Raw genomic sequence first — 21,915 nt, forward strand, 5'->3', positions numbered from 1 at the left:
CCCACATGCATGCCACAACTAAGAGTCTGCATGCTACAACTAAGATCCCGCGTGCCGCAACTAAGAACAGTTGCAGCCAAAATAAATAAATAAATATTAAATAAACAAATAAATATTAAATATTTATATAAATAATAATAATAATAAAAGAATATAAATACCTATTCATTAAAAACAACAACAACAACAAAAAACATAGTGCAAAGTTTTAAACCAGTACTTTTCCAAACACAGTCAGTACATTCTCTCTGGGAATAGAGAATCTATGGCAAAATATGATTTGGAAACACAGTATACAACGACGTGTTGGAAAAGTGAGAAGATCATTAGTACACTAAGGATTCCAAGAACTACAGTAAATAACTCAAAGTGATTTAAGTAGTTTTTGTCCCCAACTTTAATTTGACCTTGAAAATCTTCCCCTACCTGTACACATAACACTTATTATCTGGGAACACTTTAGGATATGCTGGGTGTACAGCTCCATATTGAAAAAAAATTTTTTAATGATTAATTTTTATTGGAGTATAGTTGCTTTACGATGCTGTGTTAGTTTCTACTGTAAAGCAAAATGAATCAGCTATACGTATACATATATCCCCTCGTTTTTGGATTTCCTCCCCTTTTAGGTTTTCACAGAGCATTGAGTAGACTTCGCTGTGCTATACAGTAGGTTCTCATTAGTTATCTATTTTATACATAGTATCAATAGTGTATATATGTCAATCCCAATCTTCCAATTCATCCCACCCCCCCACTTTAAAATAACAAGTTTACATAGAATAGTCCAAGAAATACCTAAAAGATACATAAACGGGAAAGGCAGATTTTGAAAAATCTTAAAGTCAATATCATTTCCAAATTGACAATGATTACAATTTAAGGGATAAATTAAGTAAAGTACTCTGATTAATTTACAGTGAAATATTAGTTACATCTAATTAATAATTTTTTAAACTTTATAACTTGCTCCTAAATGAAGAGCAGGTGCTGAATGTCCCAAAATTTGCCAGCTCTGGACTGTTTTCCGGACACATCAAAAATAATCTTTAGGGGGCGTCCCTGGTGGCTCAGTGATTAAGAATTCGCCTGCCAATGCAGGGGGACACGGGTTCGAGCCTTGGCCTGGGAAGATCCCACATGCTGCGGAGAAACTTAAGCCCGTGCGCCACAACTACTGAGCCTGAGCGCCTAGAGCCCATGCTCTGCAACAAGAGAAGCCACCGCACCGCAACGAAGAGTGGCCCCGGCTCGCCGCATCTAGAGAAAGCCCGTGCACAGCAACGAAGACCCAACGCACCAATAAATAAATAAATAGATAGATAGATAAATAAATAAATAATCTTTAAAAATAAAGTTGATCTTGCTGATGTACTTTCAAAAAAATCAGTGGGCAAATGATGGATTATTTAACAAATGGTTCTGAGATAACTGGCTCACAATTTAGAAAAAATTAAATTATAACTCAACTTACTCCAAACTCCAACCTTCCTGCTGGGTAAAAGATTTAAAGGAAAAAATAAAATCATAAAAGCACCAGAAGAAAACAAAGAATTATATTCTCCTGTGGAGTGGAAGCCTTCAGTATGACACAAGGCTAGAAACACTAAAACAAAAGACTAACAAATGTTAATATTACTATATCCAAATTTAATAGCTCCATACAGAAAACTATAAAGTTACAAGAAAAACCATAAACTGAGGAAAAAAATGTATCAACACACAGTAGGAATGAATTAATAATATTCTATACAATGAGTTTCTACATATCAATAGAAAAAGACGTTTCAGCAGTAAAATGGGCAAATGTCATGAATAGGCAGTTCTCTTCCTCATTGTTTCTAATCAGCACAGAAGAAAAATAAATTCCAATAAACATACAGTAAGTTCCTCGACTTCATTAATAACCAAAGAAATGTAAGTTAAAACAAAGATGACTTACCTTTCAAGTATGTATCAATTGAGCAAAAATTTTTAAAAACTGGTTATTCCCCATGTTGGCGTGAGGCTGTGGGGAAATGGGAAGGCATTCTCTATGTGCCACTGGGGGTGGTATAAATGGGTACAACTTTTTTGAGAAGTACCCGGGCAACAGTTATCAAAATTTGATATATGCATTTATTTTGACACAGAAATTTCACTTATCGAAATTTATCCTAAGGAGACACCTGCATAATTTAGCAATGATATACAAAATACTGTTTACTATAATGTTGTTAACAAGTTTTCCCTATTAGAGATTATCTAAATGCTCAGTGACAGGAGACTGTGATATATCCAAAGACTTATCATGAGACATTAAAACACAGAGACAAATCTAAATGTACTGATGCAGAAATGCAACCATTTCATACTGTTAAAAGAAGAAAGTGAATTTCAGTACAGTATGTATTGTATGACCTCAATTTTGGAATAAAACTACATACACACAAAAAGTCCTGTAAGGACAAAACAAGAATGTTAAGAGTGGTTATCTTTGGGGCCTTGGATTATGGGGTAGCTGTACTTTTTATTTTAAATATTTCTACTTTGTTTGCATTTTTTTTCTACACAGAATACATATTATTTCTATAAATTGAAAATAAAGGTTTTTAAAATTTTTGATTTAGAAGACCCATTCATCTGAGTTATCTCAATAACAAACTTAAAATATGTTATGTTAGATTTCATATCAGCCTCACCTTTTGACCCAATGTGCTTTCCTGCTCATTGGTATTGAAAACAGTGACATTTTCCAGATTAAACTGACTCTGCAAGTTAAGACCTATTGAAAAAAAAAAAAATTTTCAAAGCAAATCCATCAAACACCTAAACTTGTTTAAGAATATAACTTTGTTGTCATATAACCAAAATACATAAAATGATAAATCCATAATTAAGCAAAAGATCAAGTCAGAATAACATCACACTTGATTTTCAAATTCTTTCTAAAATTCATTTCTTTAAGGTGCCTTTAGAGTATGCCGAATTCTGTATACACTGTAACAGATATATTGATCCTTGTTATTTATGAATATTCTAGAACAATTTTACAGAATGCAATATGTAGTAATTTATAATTTTGTTGAAGCACAAATAGAAATTGTATTATTCAAAAAGTGTGAATGTATAACAATATTTATAGGAAATATAGTTAGTGAGAGCCAGGTTTCTCGCTGTCAGGGAAAGAAGTTATAAATAAGCAGATCTATTGGTGCTAGATTAGACTCACAAGTTATCAGTCACTATGACAGCATTGTTTTTGTTGTTGGTCATTAAAAAAAATGTAGACAGATACAGGAATACAGATGCATACATACACACGTTAGTATACATATGTATCTTTCCGAGCTCTGTCCACTGAGAGGGCTTAGAAGCAGTGATATTCTAGTAACAATTAGCATTATCTAGGTCCCAGATCTTGTCTTCTAAATACCATTTTTAAGTAAAACAAATCAGGCTCTTTGGAGAAGTGGCTGATTCCAGGGGTTGGGCAGGGAAAATACAAGATGTGCCTGGACTATCCTCGCCTACATGAAAGAGCTCCCAATGGGGAAAACCATAAAAATTTGAGCAACAAAGTAAATAATGATATTATGAGATTATAACCCATATAAAATAAATATCCATGAGTTCATACTGAAATAGATGACTGAATTACAAGTAAACAAAGGAGAAGAAACAACTCTTCTTTTTTTTTCTTTTTTTTTTTTTTTTGGCTGCACTGTGAGGCTTGTAGGATCTTAGTTCCCCGACCAGGGATCAAACCCAGGCCCCCTGCATTGGAAACGTGGAGTCTTAACCACTGGACCGCCCGGGAATTCCCAAGACAACTCGTCTTCAGAGAAGAATCCCAATTCATAAACGTAGAAGGAATGAAAGAAATAGAAAATCACCACCAGGACAACCTAATAATAATCACTGCAGGCAAGATCCACTGATGAACAGTACTAAACTCAGCCGGCAAAGGTTTAAGGAGAAAAAGTATCTGCATAGCCTCAAAGTATCTCCCTCCAAATATTTATTAATTACAAAGGGGAAAATAGTAACTCTGTAGTAGAGAAATATGGTGATCAAGGATAATATCTTAAATAAGTGATGAAAGATAACACCCCCAGTAAAAAGACACGTCAATACCATGTTGAAACGATGCACTGAGAAGGGCCCATCACCTCTGTGGTCTTCTTCCCCAAATCCATATCCTCAATCTAATTATGAAAAACATCACACAAACATGAATTGAAGGGCATTCTACGAATTATCTGACCAGTGCTCTTCAAAACTGTCAAGGTCATGAAAAAATAGCAAAGACTGAGGAACTGTCACTGACTGGGGAGATTGGGGAGATTAAAGTGACATCACAACTAAATAATACAGGATCCCAGATTGGATCCTTAAAAAACAAAGCAGTGATAAAACTGGTAAAATCCAAATAAAGTCTGTAACTAATAGTGCTGCACCAATGTTGATTTCTTAGTTTTGATAACTGTACCATGGTATGTAAGAGGTTAACATTAGGTGAAGGTGTTCGGGTACGCTATACTATCTTTGCAACTCTTCACATCTGAAGTTATTTTAAAACAAGAAGTTTTTTTTAAAAGCCAGTATGCTAGATGACATCATAAAGCTAGTGAATGAACCTGGCTGACCATTTAGCATTGACTACTTAAAATATCTTTGTCCATTTTCTATTTATTACTCAACAAAGCATATGCCATAATTCTCAGGTTAAAAATCTCAGTCATACTTTACTAAATTTAATGGGTAAATTACATGTTAAGACAGCTTTCTGAAGGTCTTGGGATATACTCTAGTGAATCTTACGCATTTACAAATGTAAAAACAGAAGAAAAAATACTGCAAGAAGATATCCCCAAATGCCAACCTAGCTTATGTTAGGGTGACAGGATTGATTATGAATTATTTTTCCCTTCATTTTCTAAATTTTCTGAAACAAGGTTGGGTAATTTTATAATTTAAAAATTAAATTTAAAAATATAATTTATTAAAAGATATATAGATAGTTTAAAGCTACATTTAGCAACATACTGTTAGTCTTTCAACTAGTTAATAAGAAAAAAGTGATTTCTCTATGTCTTGTCAATTTAGGAATGTAGTGTATTGAAAAAGAGGTTAAAATGTTTTTTAAAAACTGAGAGTGGAGGCTGGAGATAAACAGGAAGGACTAAAGAATGACTGAGAATTGAAACCTTGTTCTTATGTTTTCTGTAAATTCCAGAAAAAGAAATCATAAATCAGTACTTATGAAGGGGCACTTCATTTCACAAAGAGAGTTTCATTCATCAAATATTTAAATAGCGACTAGAGATCTGGTATTAGAAGTTACCAGGCACAGAAAATACAGAGGTGAACAACACAAACACACTGAAAATGCCAGGTGGTGCTAAATTCTAAGAAGAGATTTGAAATCAGGTGGTGATAATGGGTAACTGTGGTGGCAGGTTTACATTAGATGCTCAAAGACAGCCTCTCTAAGGAAGTAAAATTTAAACTGAGATTGAGTGACAGCAAAAGTCAGTAATGTGACAATAACGAACAAAAGGATTACAGACAGCAGAAAGAGTGCCAAGGTCCTAAGGTTCAATTGATCTTGATATTTTGAAGGTAAAAAGAAGGCAAGATGCCAATTCAGTGGGAAAAGAATAGTTTTTTCAACAAATGGTGCTGGGACAACTGGGTATCCACATATAAAAAGAATGAAATTGGAACCCCACTTCACACCACATACAAAAATTAACTCAAAATGGATCATATACCTAAATGTAAGAGCTAAAACTCTTAGAAGAAAACGTAGATGTAAATCTTTGTGACTTTGGGTTAGGCCAGGGGTCCCCAACCCCCAGGCCACGGGCCAGTAGCGGTCCACGGCCTGTTAGGAACCGTGTCGCACAGCAGGAGGTGAGCAGCAGGCGAGCGATCGAAGCTTCATCTGTCGCTCCCCATCGTTAGAATTATCGCCTGAACCATCCCCCACACCAACCCCACTCTGTGGAAAAACTGTCTTTCACGAAACCAGTCCCTGGTGCCAAAAAGGTCAGGGACTGCTGGGTTAGGCAACAGTTTCTTAGATATGACACCAAGAGCACCAGCAACAAAAGAAAAAATAGATATATTAAACTTCATCAAAATTTGAAACTTTTTTGCTGCAACCAACACTATCAAGAAAGTGAAAAGGAAATCCACAGAATGGGAGAGAATATTTACAAATTATATATCTCATAAGGGTCTAGTATCCAGAATATAATAAGAACTTGTACAACTAAGTAATAAAAAGACAAATAACCCAATTTTTAAAATGGGCAAAGAACCTTAATAGACTATTTCTTTAAGAAAAACATGCAAATGACCAGTAAGCACATGAAAAGATGCTTAACATCTTTAGTCATTACACAAATGCAAACCAAAACCATGAGATACCACTTTACACTCACTAGGATGGCTATAATAAAAAAGACAATAAACAGTAAGTGTTAGCAAGGATGCGGGGAAACTGGAACACACTTGCATCAATGATAAAATGATGCAGCCTCTTCGGAAAACAGTTTGGTAGTTCCTCAAGAACTTAAATACATCATTTGTAGAGACATGGATGGACCCAGAGACTGTCGTACAGAGTGAAGTAAGTCAGAAAGAGAAAAACAAATATCGTATATGAACACATATATGTGGAATCTAGAAAAATGGTACAGATGAACCAGTCTGCAAGGCAGAAATAGAGACACAGATGTAGAGAACAAACGTATAGACACCAAGCGGGGAAAAGGTTGGGTGGGATGAATTGGGAGATTGGGATTGACATATATACACTAATATGTATAAAACAGATAACTAATGAAAACCTGCTGTATAGCACAGGGAACTCTACTTCATTTTGCTGTACAGTAGAAACTAACACAACACTGTAAAACAACTATACCCCAATTAAAAAAAAAAAAGAACTTAAATACAGAGTTACCATATGACCCAGTAAGTCTACTCTTAGATATCTATCCAGGAGAAATTAAAACAGTTACCATATGACCCATCAATTCCATCCTATGTATATGGCCAAGAGAAGTGAAAACATACATCCACATAAAACTTGTACACAAATGTTCACAGCAGCATTATTTACAATAGCCAAAAAGCAGAAACAACTCAAATGTCCATTAACTGATGAATGGACAAAATGTGGTATATCCATATAGAGAATATCATTCAGCCATAAAAAGGAATGAACTACTGATACATACAACACAGATGAACCTTGAAAGTATTAAGCTAAGTTTAAAAAGCCAGTCACATGAACTGAGAGAGTAGCATTGACATATATACACTATCAAATGTAAACAAGGTAGCTAGTGGGAAGCAGCTGCATAGCACAGGGAGATTAGCTCAGTGCTTTGTGACCACCTAGAGGGGTGGGAATAGGGAGGGTGGGAGGGAGGCTCAAGAGGGAGGGGATATGGGGATATATGTATACGTATAGCTGATTCATTTTGCTATACAGCAGAAACTAACACAACGTGGTAAAGCAATTATACTCCAATAAAGATGTTAAAAAAAAAAAAAGCCAGAAAATGTGGTCACAAAAGACCACATATTTTATTATTCCATTTTCTAAATGTCCAGAATAGGAAAATCCATAGAGACCAATAAGTAGATTAATGGTTGTTTAGGGCCTGGGAGACAGGGTAAGGATGGAGGTAAGTGGAGAGTGACAGTTAATGGGTGCAGGGTTCCTTTTAGAAGTTAAAATGTTCTAAAATTAGACTGCAATGATGACCGTACAACCCTGTGAATATACTAAAAAACAGTAAATTGTACATTTTCAATGGTGAATTGTATGGTATGTGAATTCACATCTCAATAAAGTTGTTAAAAAATATAAAAAGCTGAGCTTCCAGTAACGGAAGGCTAATTAATTAGCTAATTAATTAATTCAGATTAACCCTCTAAGGACAACTGAAAACTTGGATAAATTACATTAATTCTATGAATACTTACAGAGCATAAACCATGTTCACAGCATTGTTTTAGGCAATGAAACAGAAAATTGTTTTCTTAAAAATAGTAAAGAGCTGACATTCAGTGAGGAATATATGGCAAAAATCAAGAAGGCAAGAAAGATAAGCAATGCATCATCAGCACTCAAAGCCGCTTTTGTCTTGAGGATATCTGCCAAACAGGAAGAATCGGCTGCAAAACTGACCTACTCTTTTAGCAGCTTCCTGAAGTGAGGATGATAAAAATAAATCTCTAGGTGGGGAATCTAATAAATCCTACCTCAACCTTCTCCTAGACTGGGACCTACGTCCTCAGGTAAGGATGAACCAAATTGCAGTCCAGTGCTAAGTCTTCTCGATTATCTAAGGAATCACAGGCCTTGAGCTGGGCTAGATTAAGGTAATCTTGGACTAGTAGTAGCACCCTTCTAAGGGTGCCTGGCAGGAGTAATGAAAACTCTTGTCTGGAGAAAGGTATCTAACCTAGGCCTCAAAATTATTCCCTCAAATATCTTCTCAAATATAACATCAAACACTAACCAGAAACACAAAGGGGTAAGACACAATGAGTGAGAAACAGTAGAAACAGACACTAGAGACATACCCACAAAGACTTAAGACACTGGAATTATCAGACACATAAAAATAACAATGCTTACCCTGGTTAGAAAATTAAAAAACAAGTTTGAAAATATCAGCAGGGAATAAGACACTAAAAAAGTGACACAGGGGCTTCCCTGGTGGCGCAGTGGTTGAGAGTCTGCCTGCTAATGCAGGGGACACGGGTTCGAGCCCTGGTCTGGGAAGATCCCACATGCCGCGGAGCAACTGGGCCCATGAGCCACAACTACTGAGCCTGCGCGTCTGGAGCCTGTGCTCTGCAACAAGAGAGGCCGCGATAGTGAAGAGGCCCGCGCACCGCGATGAAGAGTGGCCCCCGCTTGCCGCAACTGGAAGAAGCCCTCGCGCAGAAACGAAGACCCAACACAGCCAAAAAAATAAAATAAATAAAATATATAAAAATAAATAAATAAAATATTAAAAAAAAAAAAAAAAAGTGACACAGCAGACTTAAAAAAGACTTTCTAGAAATGAAAAAATACGATTACTGAAATTAAGAACTCATTTAGCAGCAGATTATTCATAGCTGAAGAGAGAAGTAGTGAACTGGAGAACCGTTCTAAAGAAATTATGCAGAATGTGATGGCGAGCGACAAAGAGATGAAAAATGTAGAAAGTATAAGAGACAGAGGATACAGTCAGAAGATATAGTATGTCTACTAGAGTTCCATAAAGAGAAAAAGAGAAAGAAGCATACACAATATCTGAAGAAATAACAGCTTAAATTTTTACAAACTGGATGAAGGACAACCAATCCATAAATTCGAGATGCCCACAAATCTGAAGAATGATAAATTTTAAAAATCCATGCTTAGATACATCATATAAAACTGAAAAACAAACCAAAAAACCCAAACAAATAACAAACAAAAAACCCAAAGAAAAAGAAAACCTTAAGAGCAGATAGAGAGAGAAAAAAAAAAACTAGATTATCTTCAAAGGAGTTAGACTGATATTTGCCTTATCTATAGAAGCTAGAAGGCAAAGTAATGATTATCTCCCACTAAATGAAATCCTATATCCAGTGCCAACCTACAATCTTCTATCTGTTGAAACCATTCTTCAAGAGTAAAGAAATAAAGATTTTCAAAGAAAACACAAATCTGCACTATAGTAAAGTCTAAAGGGGGAAACAGACAGAAGGTCAGAAATACAAGTGGTAAATACATTGATAAATCAAAATTAATCCTGACCACATTAAATAAGGAAAGAAAAAAACATAGATCTAGCAGGACAAAAAGAAAGCCACATGTAAAACAACTGCTAACATATACTATAGGTCTCACCACATGCAGGCACTGTTGTAAGCTCTTCACATATTTTAATTCATTTAATCCTTACAAAAACATATAAAGTAGGTGGTATATTAGCCTGATATTAAGGAAGGGAAGACTGAAGCAAAGGGATATTAAAATCTGGCATATTTGAACAGATTGTGGTGGGCTCTAGAGAGCCTTGTGGTGGGCAATGTTCCATTTCTGGACCTGGACAGTGGTTATACAAGTGTTTGCTTCAAAATTATTATACTATATTTACTTTATGCACTTTTCACATTACCATTACATTTCACAATAATAAATGATAAAAGAAATGAACAAAGTCAATGTGGCTGAACAGTAGTGATTGAAGGAAAAAATGGAAACAGAAAAATAGGCATACATTAGGAAATGAAATAAAAACATGATTCATAGCTACATATTTCAGTGTGATTCAACTGTACATTATTATTCACAAACTTTGAACTTAAAGAATCAATCAACTTTAGGGACTTCCCTGGTGGTCCAGTGAGTAAGACTCTGCGCTCCCAATGCAGGGGGCCCAGGTTTGATCCCTGGTTGGGGAACTAGATCCCGCACGCATGCCGCAACTGGGAGTTTGCATGCTGCAACTAAAGATCCTGCATGCCATAACAAAGATCCCGTATGCTGCAACTAAGACCTGGCGCAGCCAAAATAAATAAATAAATAAATATTAAAAAAAGAGAAACAAACAAACAAACAGGCTTGCAGATATAGGAAAAAAAGGAATCAATGACTTTATTTAAGGGTTACCTGTATCATACACTGAGACAGGTATAACTACTTATAAGTAAAATAAAGTGGCAGTGTCCTATGTTATCTTTCAACTTTTTAGAACCATTTTTCTTTCTTATCATCATGGTAGATTCTAATCTGGTAAAGATTTTCCTGCAAAGCATTTTATGTACAAAAGCTTACCTGACTTCTCAGATAAAGGGAAAAGTCTGGCCAAAAAGAGCTGAATTCGTCCACAGAAGACTGTATTCTGGGATTTTGATAATCTTCGTAAGAGATCTAACAACACATGGAAACGAAGGTTACACAGGTGAGATCATTCTGTGTTTATTACAACCATACCCAAATTTCTTAACCAGTTTGTCAAAAGTATTTTCCTAAAGTAGTAGTTCTCAAAATGGGGGTAGAAACTATTTTGGTCACAAAAAGGCTCTAGAAAATTAGGAATAAAACTAAACAAGTTTAGCATGGGTAAGACGAGCTTTACTAAATTTTTTTGGTTTTCATTAAGTTTATACCCAGAACAGGAATAGTTTAATTTAAAGCAAATGATCAGTTTTAATAAGTCAGACTGCTATTTAAAAATGAAGATACAATCTACATTAAAAATTTTACCACTTGTGTTTAATTCCACCACCTGTTTTCCTGGCCACATTTACTTTTTAAAAAACAATCATTTACTGTTGAATTACTTACCATTGCACATACGTAGTAAATAATTTTTCCCAGCAGAATAGAATGTATTCTGAAATTAAGACAGAAATTATTACTATTGTTCTGAAGCTGTTGCACGTCCTTCAATAATAAGTCACAGGAAGTAAAATTTTAAAGAACACTACTATGCACTGAGAATCTACTATGCCACTTTCACTTTTTTCAAGCAAATAACATTTTTAACGAAATAAAAATATTTTCAAATATATAACAAAACACGATTCTAAGTAACTTTTAAACATGTAAAAGTGTGTGTTTTCAAGTTAATTGTATCTACTCAAATTTTGTACTTCCATTTTTTTCTCCGTGTGACTCTTACTTGGCTTTTCCAAGAGAGCAGAATATATAATTCTCATAGGGACAAACTTTTTGGCAATCAGCAATATTATAAATATAAGCAAAAAACAAAAAACAAAACAAACAACAACAAAAAAAACTACCCTCAGAACTCTGGATCTACAGAAAGATAATATTAGCAGAAAAAGAAACTAAGGTACTTACTGATTTCCAAGTAGCAACATTTTTTTCCACAAAAGTGAATATTGTGTCACACTGATCCAAAGGAAGGCAATCCAAAACATCTCCCAACAATACAAAAGGTGTAGATGCTGTACAAATACCTTCAAGTGGAGCACAAGCCAATTAAAAAGTTAAAAATACTGCTGAGTAAAACAGCCCATGCAAAATAATTTTGAAGAAAATATTAAAGGTATACTTTGTCAATCCTAACAAGGCTGTGAAAGACAAGAAACAGAAGCAACCTAAAGTCCCCAAACAGGATATACTTAAGTAAGTTTTGGTATGTGATGATGATAATCATTCTTGATACCACTTCTAGAGCATTTACTATATGTCAGGCACACTAAGTACTTTACATATACTAACACATGTAATCCTTATAACCCTATGAGGTAGATAACATTATCTCCAGTTTATAGAATGGGAAAACTGAGACACAGAGAAGTTAAATAACTTGCCCAAGATCATAGAGCCAGTAAGTGGTAGAGCTGGGATACGAACCCAGGCAGTCTGGCTCCACAGTCTGTTTTCTTCACCACTAAGCTATTCAAAAGAATATAACGCAGCCAATTAAAAACGATGGTTATGACGACTACAATAACTTGGAAAATGTTTATGATATAATGTCAAGTGAAAAAGGCAGGGTTCAAAACTGTATGGGTATTATGGTTATCACAATAAAATCTTTTAAAAAGACCAGAGAAACTAAAACCATATACCAAAATAAATGGTAGTTTTTTTAAAGTAGAAGAATTAGGACTAGTATGTTCCCTTCTCATATCCAAATGTTCTGTACTATTGCTAAAATTTAAGTTGTCTGTGATTTGAAAAGAACTACTTCAAAAAAGATAACAAAAAGATTTGATACTGATTTCAACTCATTAAACTTTTACAATAATACCATTGTTTCAAGGGAAAAAAGGGTAAAATAAAAAGTTGTTTATTTCTAAATTCAATCTTACTAAAGTAAAGCAATAAATTAAAGACTTTAAGGTCATCTAGGCTAGCTAAAAATACTTTTACCTCCCTGCTCATTCTTCCTTCTATTTTTACGTAATAGATACTAACACTTGTTAAGTGTTTAGGAAAAGTAGCCACTTCAGCATGGTATGTAAAAAAAAAAAAAGTACTGAGTGGGTACTATTAGCCCAAAATACTGCATTAACACAGTAGTCAGAAACAGGAAGTAGTATTTCCAGCTCTACTCTGCACTGGTAAGATCATATCTGGAATGTGATGTGAGGGATACTGCCTAGAACCAGGGAGGCATAAAGTAGCAAATTTCAACTCAATACAAAGGAAATCGCACCATCAGAACTATCTCACAGAAATCAAATAGTGAGCTCCATCAATGGGAGTACAGGCTGGATGACCACCTGCCAAGGACTTTACTGAGGGGAGACAGGATAGGCCAGAGACAAGATTGTACCATATGACCTCTAAAGTCCTTTAACACTTAGATTTGTGATACTTTTATGTCCTGTATATCCAAGAGATTTGAGAGACATACTCCCTGCCCTTAGCGGAAGTATAGTTTGGCAAAAGTTAACTGACATTAATAACTATAGAAAATTACCTAAATTCCACTCTCAAAGATTCTGATTCAGTAAAACAAAGCTAAAGCCTGGCAATCTCATTTGAGTGGCTTCCCTGGTGGCGCAGTGGTTAATAATCTGCCTGCCAATGCAGGGGACATGGGTTCGAGCCTTGGCCCAGGAAGATCCCACATGCCGCAGAGCAACTAAGCCCGTGCGCCACAACTACTGAGCCTGCGCTCTAGAGCCCGCAAGCCACAACTACTGAAGCCTGCGTGCCTGGAGCTCAGGCTCCGCAACAAGAGAAGCCACTGCAATGAGAAGCCTGTGCACCGCAACGAAGAGTAGCCCCCGCTCTCCACAACTAGAGAAAAGCCCACGCGTAGCAACGAAGACCCAACGCAGCCAAAAATAAATGAATAAAAATAAATAAACAAAAGTCTCTTGAAACTATCCCCTACTGCCACTGCCCCATTTTAATTGTCCTCTACCTAGTTTTCCTGCCAGCAGTTTCTCCCAATCCAATGGCTCTTCCATAGGTCCTCTTTAGCATGGCACACAAAGCCCTTTACAAATGGCCCTAACCTACCCCTCCTGCTTCTTTTCTTCACCATTCTCATCATCCTCTCACCATTCTGCTCCACATTTTTTTAGTCATGCTGAACTAGGTCTTTATATAGCTATATCCTTCTGTTTCTGCCTGACAAATTACTCATCCCTCACATAGCTCTTATGTTACAGTTTCCTTTCTAAGACCATCCTGATTCCTTCAAACTCTGAAGTTTAGAGAATCACTTCAACCATACTTCATTCCTACTTCAATTCCCACCCCCCCACACCCCCCGCCCCAGTAAGACATTTAGACGTGTTTCCTCCATTAGCCACTAGGCTCCTTACAGGCAGCGAATATGTTTTATTTACCACTGAATCTCCCAAGGCCTAGCTCAGTACCAGGCACATAGTAGATGCTCAATAAATATTTACCTGATGAACAGAACAAGTGGAGAACAAAGAAAGTGCCAAAGTGTGCACTGTATACACGAGTGACAAGAAATACCTGTGAGCTAATTTCCATGGGACTTCTTGGCAAAGGGGGTAGGCAGAATTTTAAAAACGAACAAAATCAATTAGGTAGAGAGGTATGGGGAGAATAAGTTTTAAATAAACATGTCATGCCCAAGATTGCTTTAAAAAAAACAAAACAAACCCATACTTACCTTCAGTAACTCCCCCAATAGCAAGAGAAATAATAGCTAAAACGTTTTCACATGATGAATGATTTATCTACCAACAAAGGAGAAAACAACTTAATTTAGGAGCCAGACTTTAGACTAATTTGATAATAAGAAAAACATATCCTCTGACATTAAATTGATTATCACTAACACTGGATAAAGATATTTCTCACAGAAGATAAGATTACTTTCTAAGATGAAAATTTTAAAAATGAACAGTAATAACCCTAACTGTAGAAGTATATCAAATAATTAAACAGCAGGTGATTCACTTAAAATCCAAGTCTTAGGAAGATCGTTACATTAGCATGATTAAGGCTGTGAGCTAATCAACTACAGATGTGCTGGGGCCATAACTCATTCAATGGCACAGGACAAAGGCAGGGTCAGGGGAATTAATTGTACTGGTGCATCAATATGTCTGAGGGAGGGTTTTAATAGAAGAGAGGTGGTGCTTAGGTTTGATAACATCATAAAATCCAGCATTTATTGAGTGTACATTAAGTGCCGTTTCACACAACCACCGTGAAAAGATGGTATTTCCCCTCTTACAAATGAAATTGAGGCTCAGAAAAGCAATGTAACTTGCCCAATGCCTGACAACAGGTGACTAGGTCTGAAGCAGAGGAAAGAATGAATTTGACATAGAATTGTCCAAAAGAAAGGGACACTGTTTTATGGCCACAGGAAAAGGGTCTAGCTTCTTGAGATCTAAGCTTTGCTAAACCAAGAATAAACTACTGAAACTTTTCCTTTCATTTGGGTGCTCCACTAATGGTAAATAAATTCAGATTTTTCATGTTTAGATCAAATTTCTCTACTGAAGTTGGATAGGCTCTTGTTATTTTTGCAGGTGAACTGATAAGGTGATGCCATAGGAAAATGAGGGCACGGAATCCCAGCTCCCATGCTGAACATCCTTGGACTAGACCTTTTATGCCACTACAAGATGTGTCACTGTTTATACAGCAAAGCAAGAGGGCTCACCTTCAAATTCTAGTTTTTGCTCAGGAAGACCTCTTATCAACTTTTCTTATACATATTCACTTGCAGAGGGCTCTACTCATTTATTAAACCAAACCCTTAAACAAGTCAAGCTGTGCTATTAAAACCCTTAATCCTTACACAACTCCTATACTAACTATGACCAAGTTAGGTTTCACAAAGTACCAAGTTCACTCTAGAAAAAATAGTCATGTTTAAATATCTATTCTAAGGATAAAAGCAAATTTAAAAATAATATTGATTTGCCAGCAAAATTCTAACGATAAATAAAGGAAAAACATACTTACAATTTCTTCTTCTAGAACACCTCTAAAAGCTTGGTCAAGGGTACATTTTTTTTCATTTTCACTATTAAAAACAAAAAACACCTGCATTTTTAAAGCAGCTCAGGGTAAGTATAAAGATTTCAGCGAGCCTATTTCATGGATATCAACGCCTTACCTTCCAGGTAACTGGCTGAAGGTATTCAACAAGGGCTTGATATTTTTGTTGTTCAGGGCCTCTCTGGTAGATTTCTAGAAAAATAAAAATAGCAAATAAGTGGAAAGATTTTTGCTTATTATTTACTGAAAAGCATATCACTCATCAATAGTATGTCTAACTAAAAAATGTTTATACCTGGGAAAAATTACCTATGAGTCATTCTATCAGTAATTCTTATTCAAATGCCACTTACTGATATAGACTCATCACTTTAAGCCTTGCAAGAGCTCCCCAGCTAGACTTTCTCATTCCAGGTTTTTCCCTCCTACTTTCTCTTTAAATATCCCATTCATGAGTATCCTGCTTTTAAAAAAATAATCTCTAAGTGGCTCCTTATTTCGTAGCTTCCTCTAAACGTCCTTGATAATGTTATCCCACTCAAGCTATGCAACCTCATTTCCCAGTACTCCCTAACATGTACTCTCTATAGGGTCTAGCCATTTTCCCATCATTTTCTATCAAGCTCACTCTAGTGTATTCATTCCCATTATTCCTCCCACATGCTCACGCAAATTCTATCCATTCTTCAGGACCCATCAAAAGTCCTACCTCGGAAAAAAAAAAAAAAAAAAATCCTACCTCGTCTAGATAGCTTGCACAGCACAGTCCCTGACACCAAGTAAACACTGATTGTCTTAAAGTAGTAAACCTGCTGGTTGTCTTAAAGTAGTCATAATTGAAAGACAAAAATACTGCCAAGTCATTCATTCTGTGAAAATTCACATACACTTGGAAAATCAATGTTACCTCACAGGAGTTACATTTTTACTGGAAAAGTCCATTCCTGACTCTGCCTGTGAATAGGCTGTGTAATCTTGGGCATACCCCCTTACCTCTGTGCTTCATTTTCCTCATGAGTTAAATATGAGGGTTGTTGTAGATCCTTACTACCAACAGCAGCAGTGGCATCACCTGAGAACTTGTTAGAAATGCAGAATCTCAGGCCCCATTCCAGACCTACTGAACCAGAATCTACATTTAACAAGATCTCCAGGAGATCCCACCCCATGCTCAAGCGTGAGAAGCACTGGGCTAGATGAGCTCCCATTAAATGGTCCCCTCCAGGACTAATATAACCTTGGATATTCCTAACAGTTACTCCTGGCAGAATTTCAGAGCACTAGGGACAAATACAGTCAAACAATTTAGTGATGGGCAACATAAAAAGAATACTGGGTCTGAATTCAGAGAAAACAGTGAAGTAAATCATTTAACTTTTGGAGTGGGGGGAGGCTGTCTCAGTTTCTATCTCATCTACCAGGGATAATAAAACAGCCTCCTTACAGTGTTATTCTAAGAGTTAAACAAGCTAACATGAAAACGCTCTGTAAAGTGTCTCCCAAATGCTTAAACTACTGTTCCCCAATGTGTAAGAATAAAATGACAGCTGACAACCCTTCCCAAGCTGACCTGTTTGTCCTGTCCCACTTAGGACCTTCCTCATCGATCTCTTAGGAATGAGATACAGAGGGTTAAAGGGTGGTGAATAAGCGGCCAGAACAACCACCTGGCAGCTTAGGAGGCGGGGCGGGAGCCGGTTCTCTGGGCTGAAGTCGGTCCCGCCCACCCCCTTCAGCAGCCCCCTTCCAGTTCTGGAGACACCTGCCCAGCTGAGAGAGCACTGCCGAGGAGCCGGACCCGAACAGAGGTAGTCTGCGGGTGACCCCTCCACGCAGGGCTGCGCAGACACGCCCAGAACGCGGGGTCCTGGGACCCGCCGGAGGGAAGGTGGAGGCGGACCGCAGAGGACGCGCGGAAGAGACAGGTAATGCGCCTTTGCCACTTCCCAGCCCACGACGAGGCCGGGAGCCCGTCGCCGCGGCGCACACGCCTCTGTCCCCGCTTTACCCCAGAGCAAAATTCGAGTAATTTCAGGGCGAGGAGGGCAAAAACTAGCGCTGAGCCAGGGCCGCACCCACCCGCCTTCCGCTCACCGTGAACCGCGTCCGCGCTTCGGGCAAACTGAAGAGCGGCGGCGTAGGAGACATCTTCTCGGCCGCGCGTGCCCGCCACCGCGCCGCGGCGCCCGCCGATGACGTCAGGGCGGGAGCGAAGAGATTGCCGGCTCTGTGCGCGGCTAGAGCGGCCTGTGAGCGCAGGGGCGGGCCCGGTGCGGGGGGTGGGGGGTGGGAGCTTCTGTGGTGACCGAGGACGGGCGGGCGCTGGGAGCCGGAGTCAGCTGCTCAATGCCCGATCCGGGTTCATGGGTAACCCTTGGGGTGACGGTAGATGTGTGGTCTTGTCCTGTAAGCGCTGCGGGTTGCAGGCCGGGACGCGCACTTTGGCGGTGGTTTTCCTGGTTTGGGGAAGCCTGGTGAAAGGCGGCTGGTTACGGCTCAAGGGGCCGCGAGGGAAGGTAACCGCCGCCAGAGAATCCAAGGCAGGTGGGTTATCTGGGAACGCTCCAGGCTGGGGAAGTGTCGGCAGTGGCCGTGCACCGCCGGACCAAAGTCCTTTTCGAGGAGTGGTCCCAGCTCCGGATTTGCGTTTCTGCCCTACAGTTCATGGGCCCTGTAGCTCAGGAGCAGCCTCCTCTTGTGAGGAATAGAAATAATGCTTATATCCTTGGGCTGTGGAGGAGCGTCAATGAAATCATGAATGCGCGTGTGGCTTGTATAGCAATGCAAGTATTATTATGAATGTTTGGGGATTAGTTAACTTTGCCGGCACCTAGAGGGCTATACTGAAAGAGGAAGATCTTGGAGGAATGCAGTACTCGGCACTGATTGGATAGCGGGTGGCGCCGGGCCAAGGGTTGGAGGCACCAGTTGCAAAACCTTGTCTTCTCAGCAGTTTCCTCCCTTGGCCAATGAGAGAGGCTTGGCCAACGAGAAGCCAAGTGGCAGTAACTTTTCAGTTGGAATTATGCTGTGGGCGAAGAAGCACCGAACCAAACACTTCCTACCAGCTCTTATTCACCTCCACGTGTACCTAAATGAAGAAAGCTAGGCGCGCTTTACCTTGTTCCCTTCGTTGATATCCAGCGAGAATACAGGACACTAACAAAAAGACAGCTTTGCATAGTCTTGTCCCTAAGTGGGAATTGTGAACAGTGCTGGCTACCTGGAGCGTTGCAGGATTTTTAGAATCAACAGAATCATTCAGGTTTGATTGTGCAACGTAAATTTCCAAATTACCAAAATAAACAGGTTTTAACTGATTTAATAGGTAGCTGATGTATTAGGATTATTATTATACTATAGATGATTATTAACTGTGTGGAGCACAACTAAGACCCAAGAGGTAAATAAAATTATTTTTTACAAAATCCAAACAGAAGAAGAGCTTGAGTTTATTGACTCATCCATCAAAGCCTAGTGACTTAGAATTGTGTTTATTCACACATTTGCTGGGCACTTTGTACACAGTGGACAGTATTTGTTGAATGAGTAATAAATGTATGGACACATGATTGGATGAACAAAATAATATAGCTTAATTGCTGTTTTGAGGAGCTCAGGTCGACATAAATGAAACAACTGCAGTGTACAGTTTTGATCACGAGTAATTTGCATCATAGCTGCTGTAAGAGATCAAAGGAGAGAGGGACCATACGAGGTGGTCAAGGAGCCTTTGTGGGAAAGAGAGAATACGAGCTGGACCCTGAAGGATTCCAATAGACAGGTCAGAGTGTGAAGAGGTGAATAGGAAAGACATTCCAAAGGGTGAGGAAGGTGTGAGCAGAGGTGTGGAAAGAAGAAAGCACAGTGAAAGGTAGCTGTTGACTTTGACTTAAACTTTGGAGTAGAAAAACCGGGTTGGAACCAGATTGTATTCGTGTTTCAGGCCAAAGAATGTTACTGGTTTAAAAATGGCATTTGCAGTTCCTCCCAAGTTATAGGCAGCAGTATATTTTGTGGGAAGGAGAGAAATGAGCTGTTGTTGCTAATGAGTGAACAAACGCCAGATAAACAGTAGGAAAAAAAAGCAGCAAACATCAGGGGATAATGGGGAGTTACTGTTTAATGTGTACAGATTTCAGATTGGGACGATGAAAAAGTTCAGGAGATGGATATGGGTGGCATTTGCACAGCACTGTAAGTGTACTTAATGACACTGAATTGTGCACTTAAAAATGGTTAAAATGCTAAATTCTATTTATACTTTACCACAAGTTAAGAAAAAATCTGTGTAAAAACAGCAGTCTGATGCTAGATAAAAAGGGCAAAAACGTCACAGCCATCAATATGATCTTGAGATCTCAAGGTGAAGTGATATTCAATAAGGCAAGGAAGTAGGTGATGCATTTTAAAAAGTTGTCCATCAAAACTCACTACCATAGAAATGTGTTAGCATTTAGATCATGTTAATAAATGCCTTATAATTCCCAAAGCACTTAACGTGTAGTAAGACATTTGATCCTTTAAATGATATTTTGAGATGAGTAACACAACGATTATGCTCATTTTACACATGAGGAAGCAAACTCAAAGAGATAGGGTTCTTGATAGAGGTAACCGGCAACATGAGACTACCCATGGGTTTTGATTTCGATTTTTTAGCTCTGCACTGTCATACTGTCATAAGTAGTAGTCAAGCTTTATTGAGTACCTCCTATGAGCCAGACACTTCTCTTGTATTATTCCTACTCCTTACAGCGACATTGTACATAGTTATGCACGTCAGTGAGGAGACAGGCTCATCTGTCCTAGGTCACATGGCTAGAGAAAGCTAGGTTTGGGATTTGAACCCCTAGCTGTAATCCCAAAGCCTATATTTTTCTCGAGTCTTAACTCATGAATCTTTACGAAGCCATGGGCCTAGTTAATGGCTCATAAACTATTTCCTTATAATTAGATAAGGGTGAGGATCATATTGTCATTCATAACATAAGTTTTTAAAGAAGGGTGTAATAATAGCATTCCAAGGGCAGGCATCCAATAACATGTAAATTCCTCACTTACGTTTATTGAGCACCTCTTCTTCCTTCTATGCTAGTGAGGTAAGATGGACCAGGGAATGCCTCTCTGTTAGGAAACACCTCCATGGGAAATTCTAGAATGGATGGTTTGGATGGATTCTAAGCATTCACATCTTTATTCCTCTTCTTTTCCTTGGTATGTCTCATTTGGCTTCAAGTTGTCATTGGTGTGGTGAGATCTAGGAGAAAAGGACCAGGGAGGCAGCTTAATCTGCTTTCGTTCTGGTCTTTATCCTCTAGCCCAGGCCAAGGAAACTTTGTTGCATGCTCACAGGTCAACCACGTTAGCATGTTGGATTGCAGCCTTTTCCGGTTTGGGTTCTGGGCCCTAGCCCTCTTTCCCTTCCTCTCCCTAGGTAATTTAAGTGGATTGAAAGAATTATATTGACAGGGAACTGATGTTTGAGAGGCAAAATTGAGCAAAAAGAATGAGACTCCTGCATTGGGAGAGGAATATCGCTGAGAAGAAGAATGGAAGAGGTTTGGCACTTTGTGTATATTTTGGGAGTTAGATTTTTGTGGAAAAAGAGAAAATGCATGAAAACTGTGTGGGTGCTGTCTTTTTTATAGGGTGGTGGCAATTTTCAAGCATTTTATATTGTAAATATTGTGCTATTCATTCAATATGTATTTATTGAGTGCCTACTATTTGCTAGGCACAAGAACAATATTATTGGATTATATATGCAGTATTATTATTTTATTTTATTGTAGGTACTGTATATATCATTATCTAGTATACGTTGTGAAATCCTGTTTGGTGAGCTTGATTGGACCACATAGATGAACATAATTTAAGGTTAGAAATTGAATAGTGGGTGATTCTTAACCCTGGTGAGCCCAGCTTCCCTGAAAGGTTAGGCA

The 21,915-nt window shown here is 38.1% G+C and overlaps 1 protein-coding gene and 1 long non-coding RNA gene across 5 annotated transcripts in view; one reads left to right on the forward strand and one right to left on the reverse strand.

Moving 5' to 3' along the window:
* The window catches only part of THOC1 (THO complex subunit 1), a 40,994-nt gene extending 22,807 nt beyond the window's left edge, over positions 1 to 18,187 (reverse strand). The window contains exons 1-8 of one of the 3 annotated variants that reach the window (XM_082418709.1): positions 18,065 to 18,187; positions 16,089 to 16,162; positions 15,935 to 15,995; positions 14,625 to 14,691; positions 11,855 to 11,973; positions 11,336 to 11,384; positions 10,823 to 10,918; positions 2,682 to 2,764 (exon numbers count right to left, since the gene is read on the reverse strand). In XM_082418709.1, coding sequence (XP_082274835.1) covers positions 2,682 to 2,764; positions 10,823 to 10,918; positions 11,336 to 11,384; positions 11,855 to 11,973; positions 14,625 to 14,691; positions 15,935 to 15,995; positions 16,089 to 16,162; positions 18,065 to 18,118 — 603 coding nt within the window. In that variant the 5' untranslated portion in view covers positions 18,119 to 18,187. Of the gene's footprint in view, positions 1 to 2,681; positions 2,765 to 10,822; positions 10,919 to 11,335; positions 11,385 to 11,854; positions 11,974 to 12,373; positions 12,415 to 14,624; positions 14,692 to 15,934; positions 15,996 to 16,088; positions 16,163 to 18,064 lie in introns of those variants that run through there. The other 2 variants (XM_082418710.1, XM_082418711.1) reach the window with 2 other exon arrangements.
* The window catches only part of LOC309640258, an 83,895-nt gene continuing 78,149 nt past the window's right edge, over positions 16,170 to 21,915 (forward strand). For both annotated transcript variants that reach the window (XR_014252128.1, XR_014252129.1), the window contains exon 1: positions 16,170 to 17,895. This is a non-coding gene — a long non-coding RNA (uncharacterized lncRNA). The remainder of the gene's footprint in view (positions 17,896 to 21,915) is intronic.

The sequence above is a fragment of the Balaenoptera physalus genome, assembly GCF_965194825.1.
Source record: "Balaenoptera physalus genome assembly, chromosome: 12".
Classification (NCBI taxonomy): domain Eukaryota; kingdom Metazoa; phylum Chordata; class Mammalia; order Artiodactyla; family Balaenopteridae; genus Balaenoptera; species Balaenoptera physalus.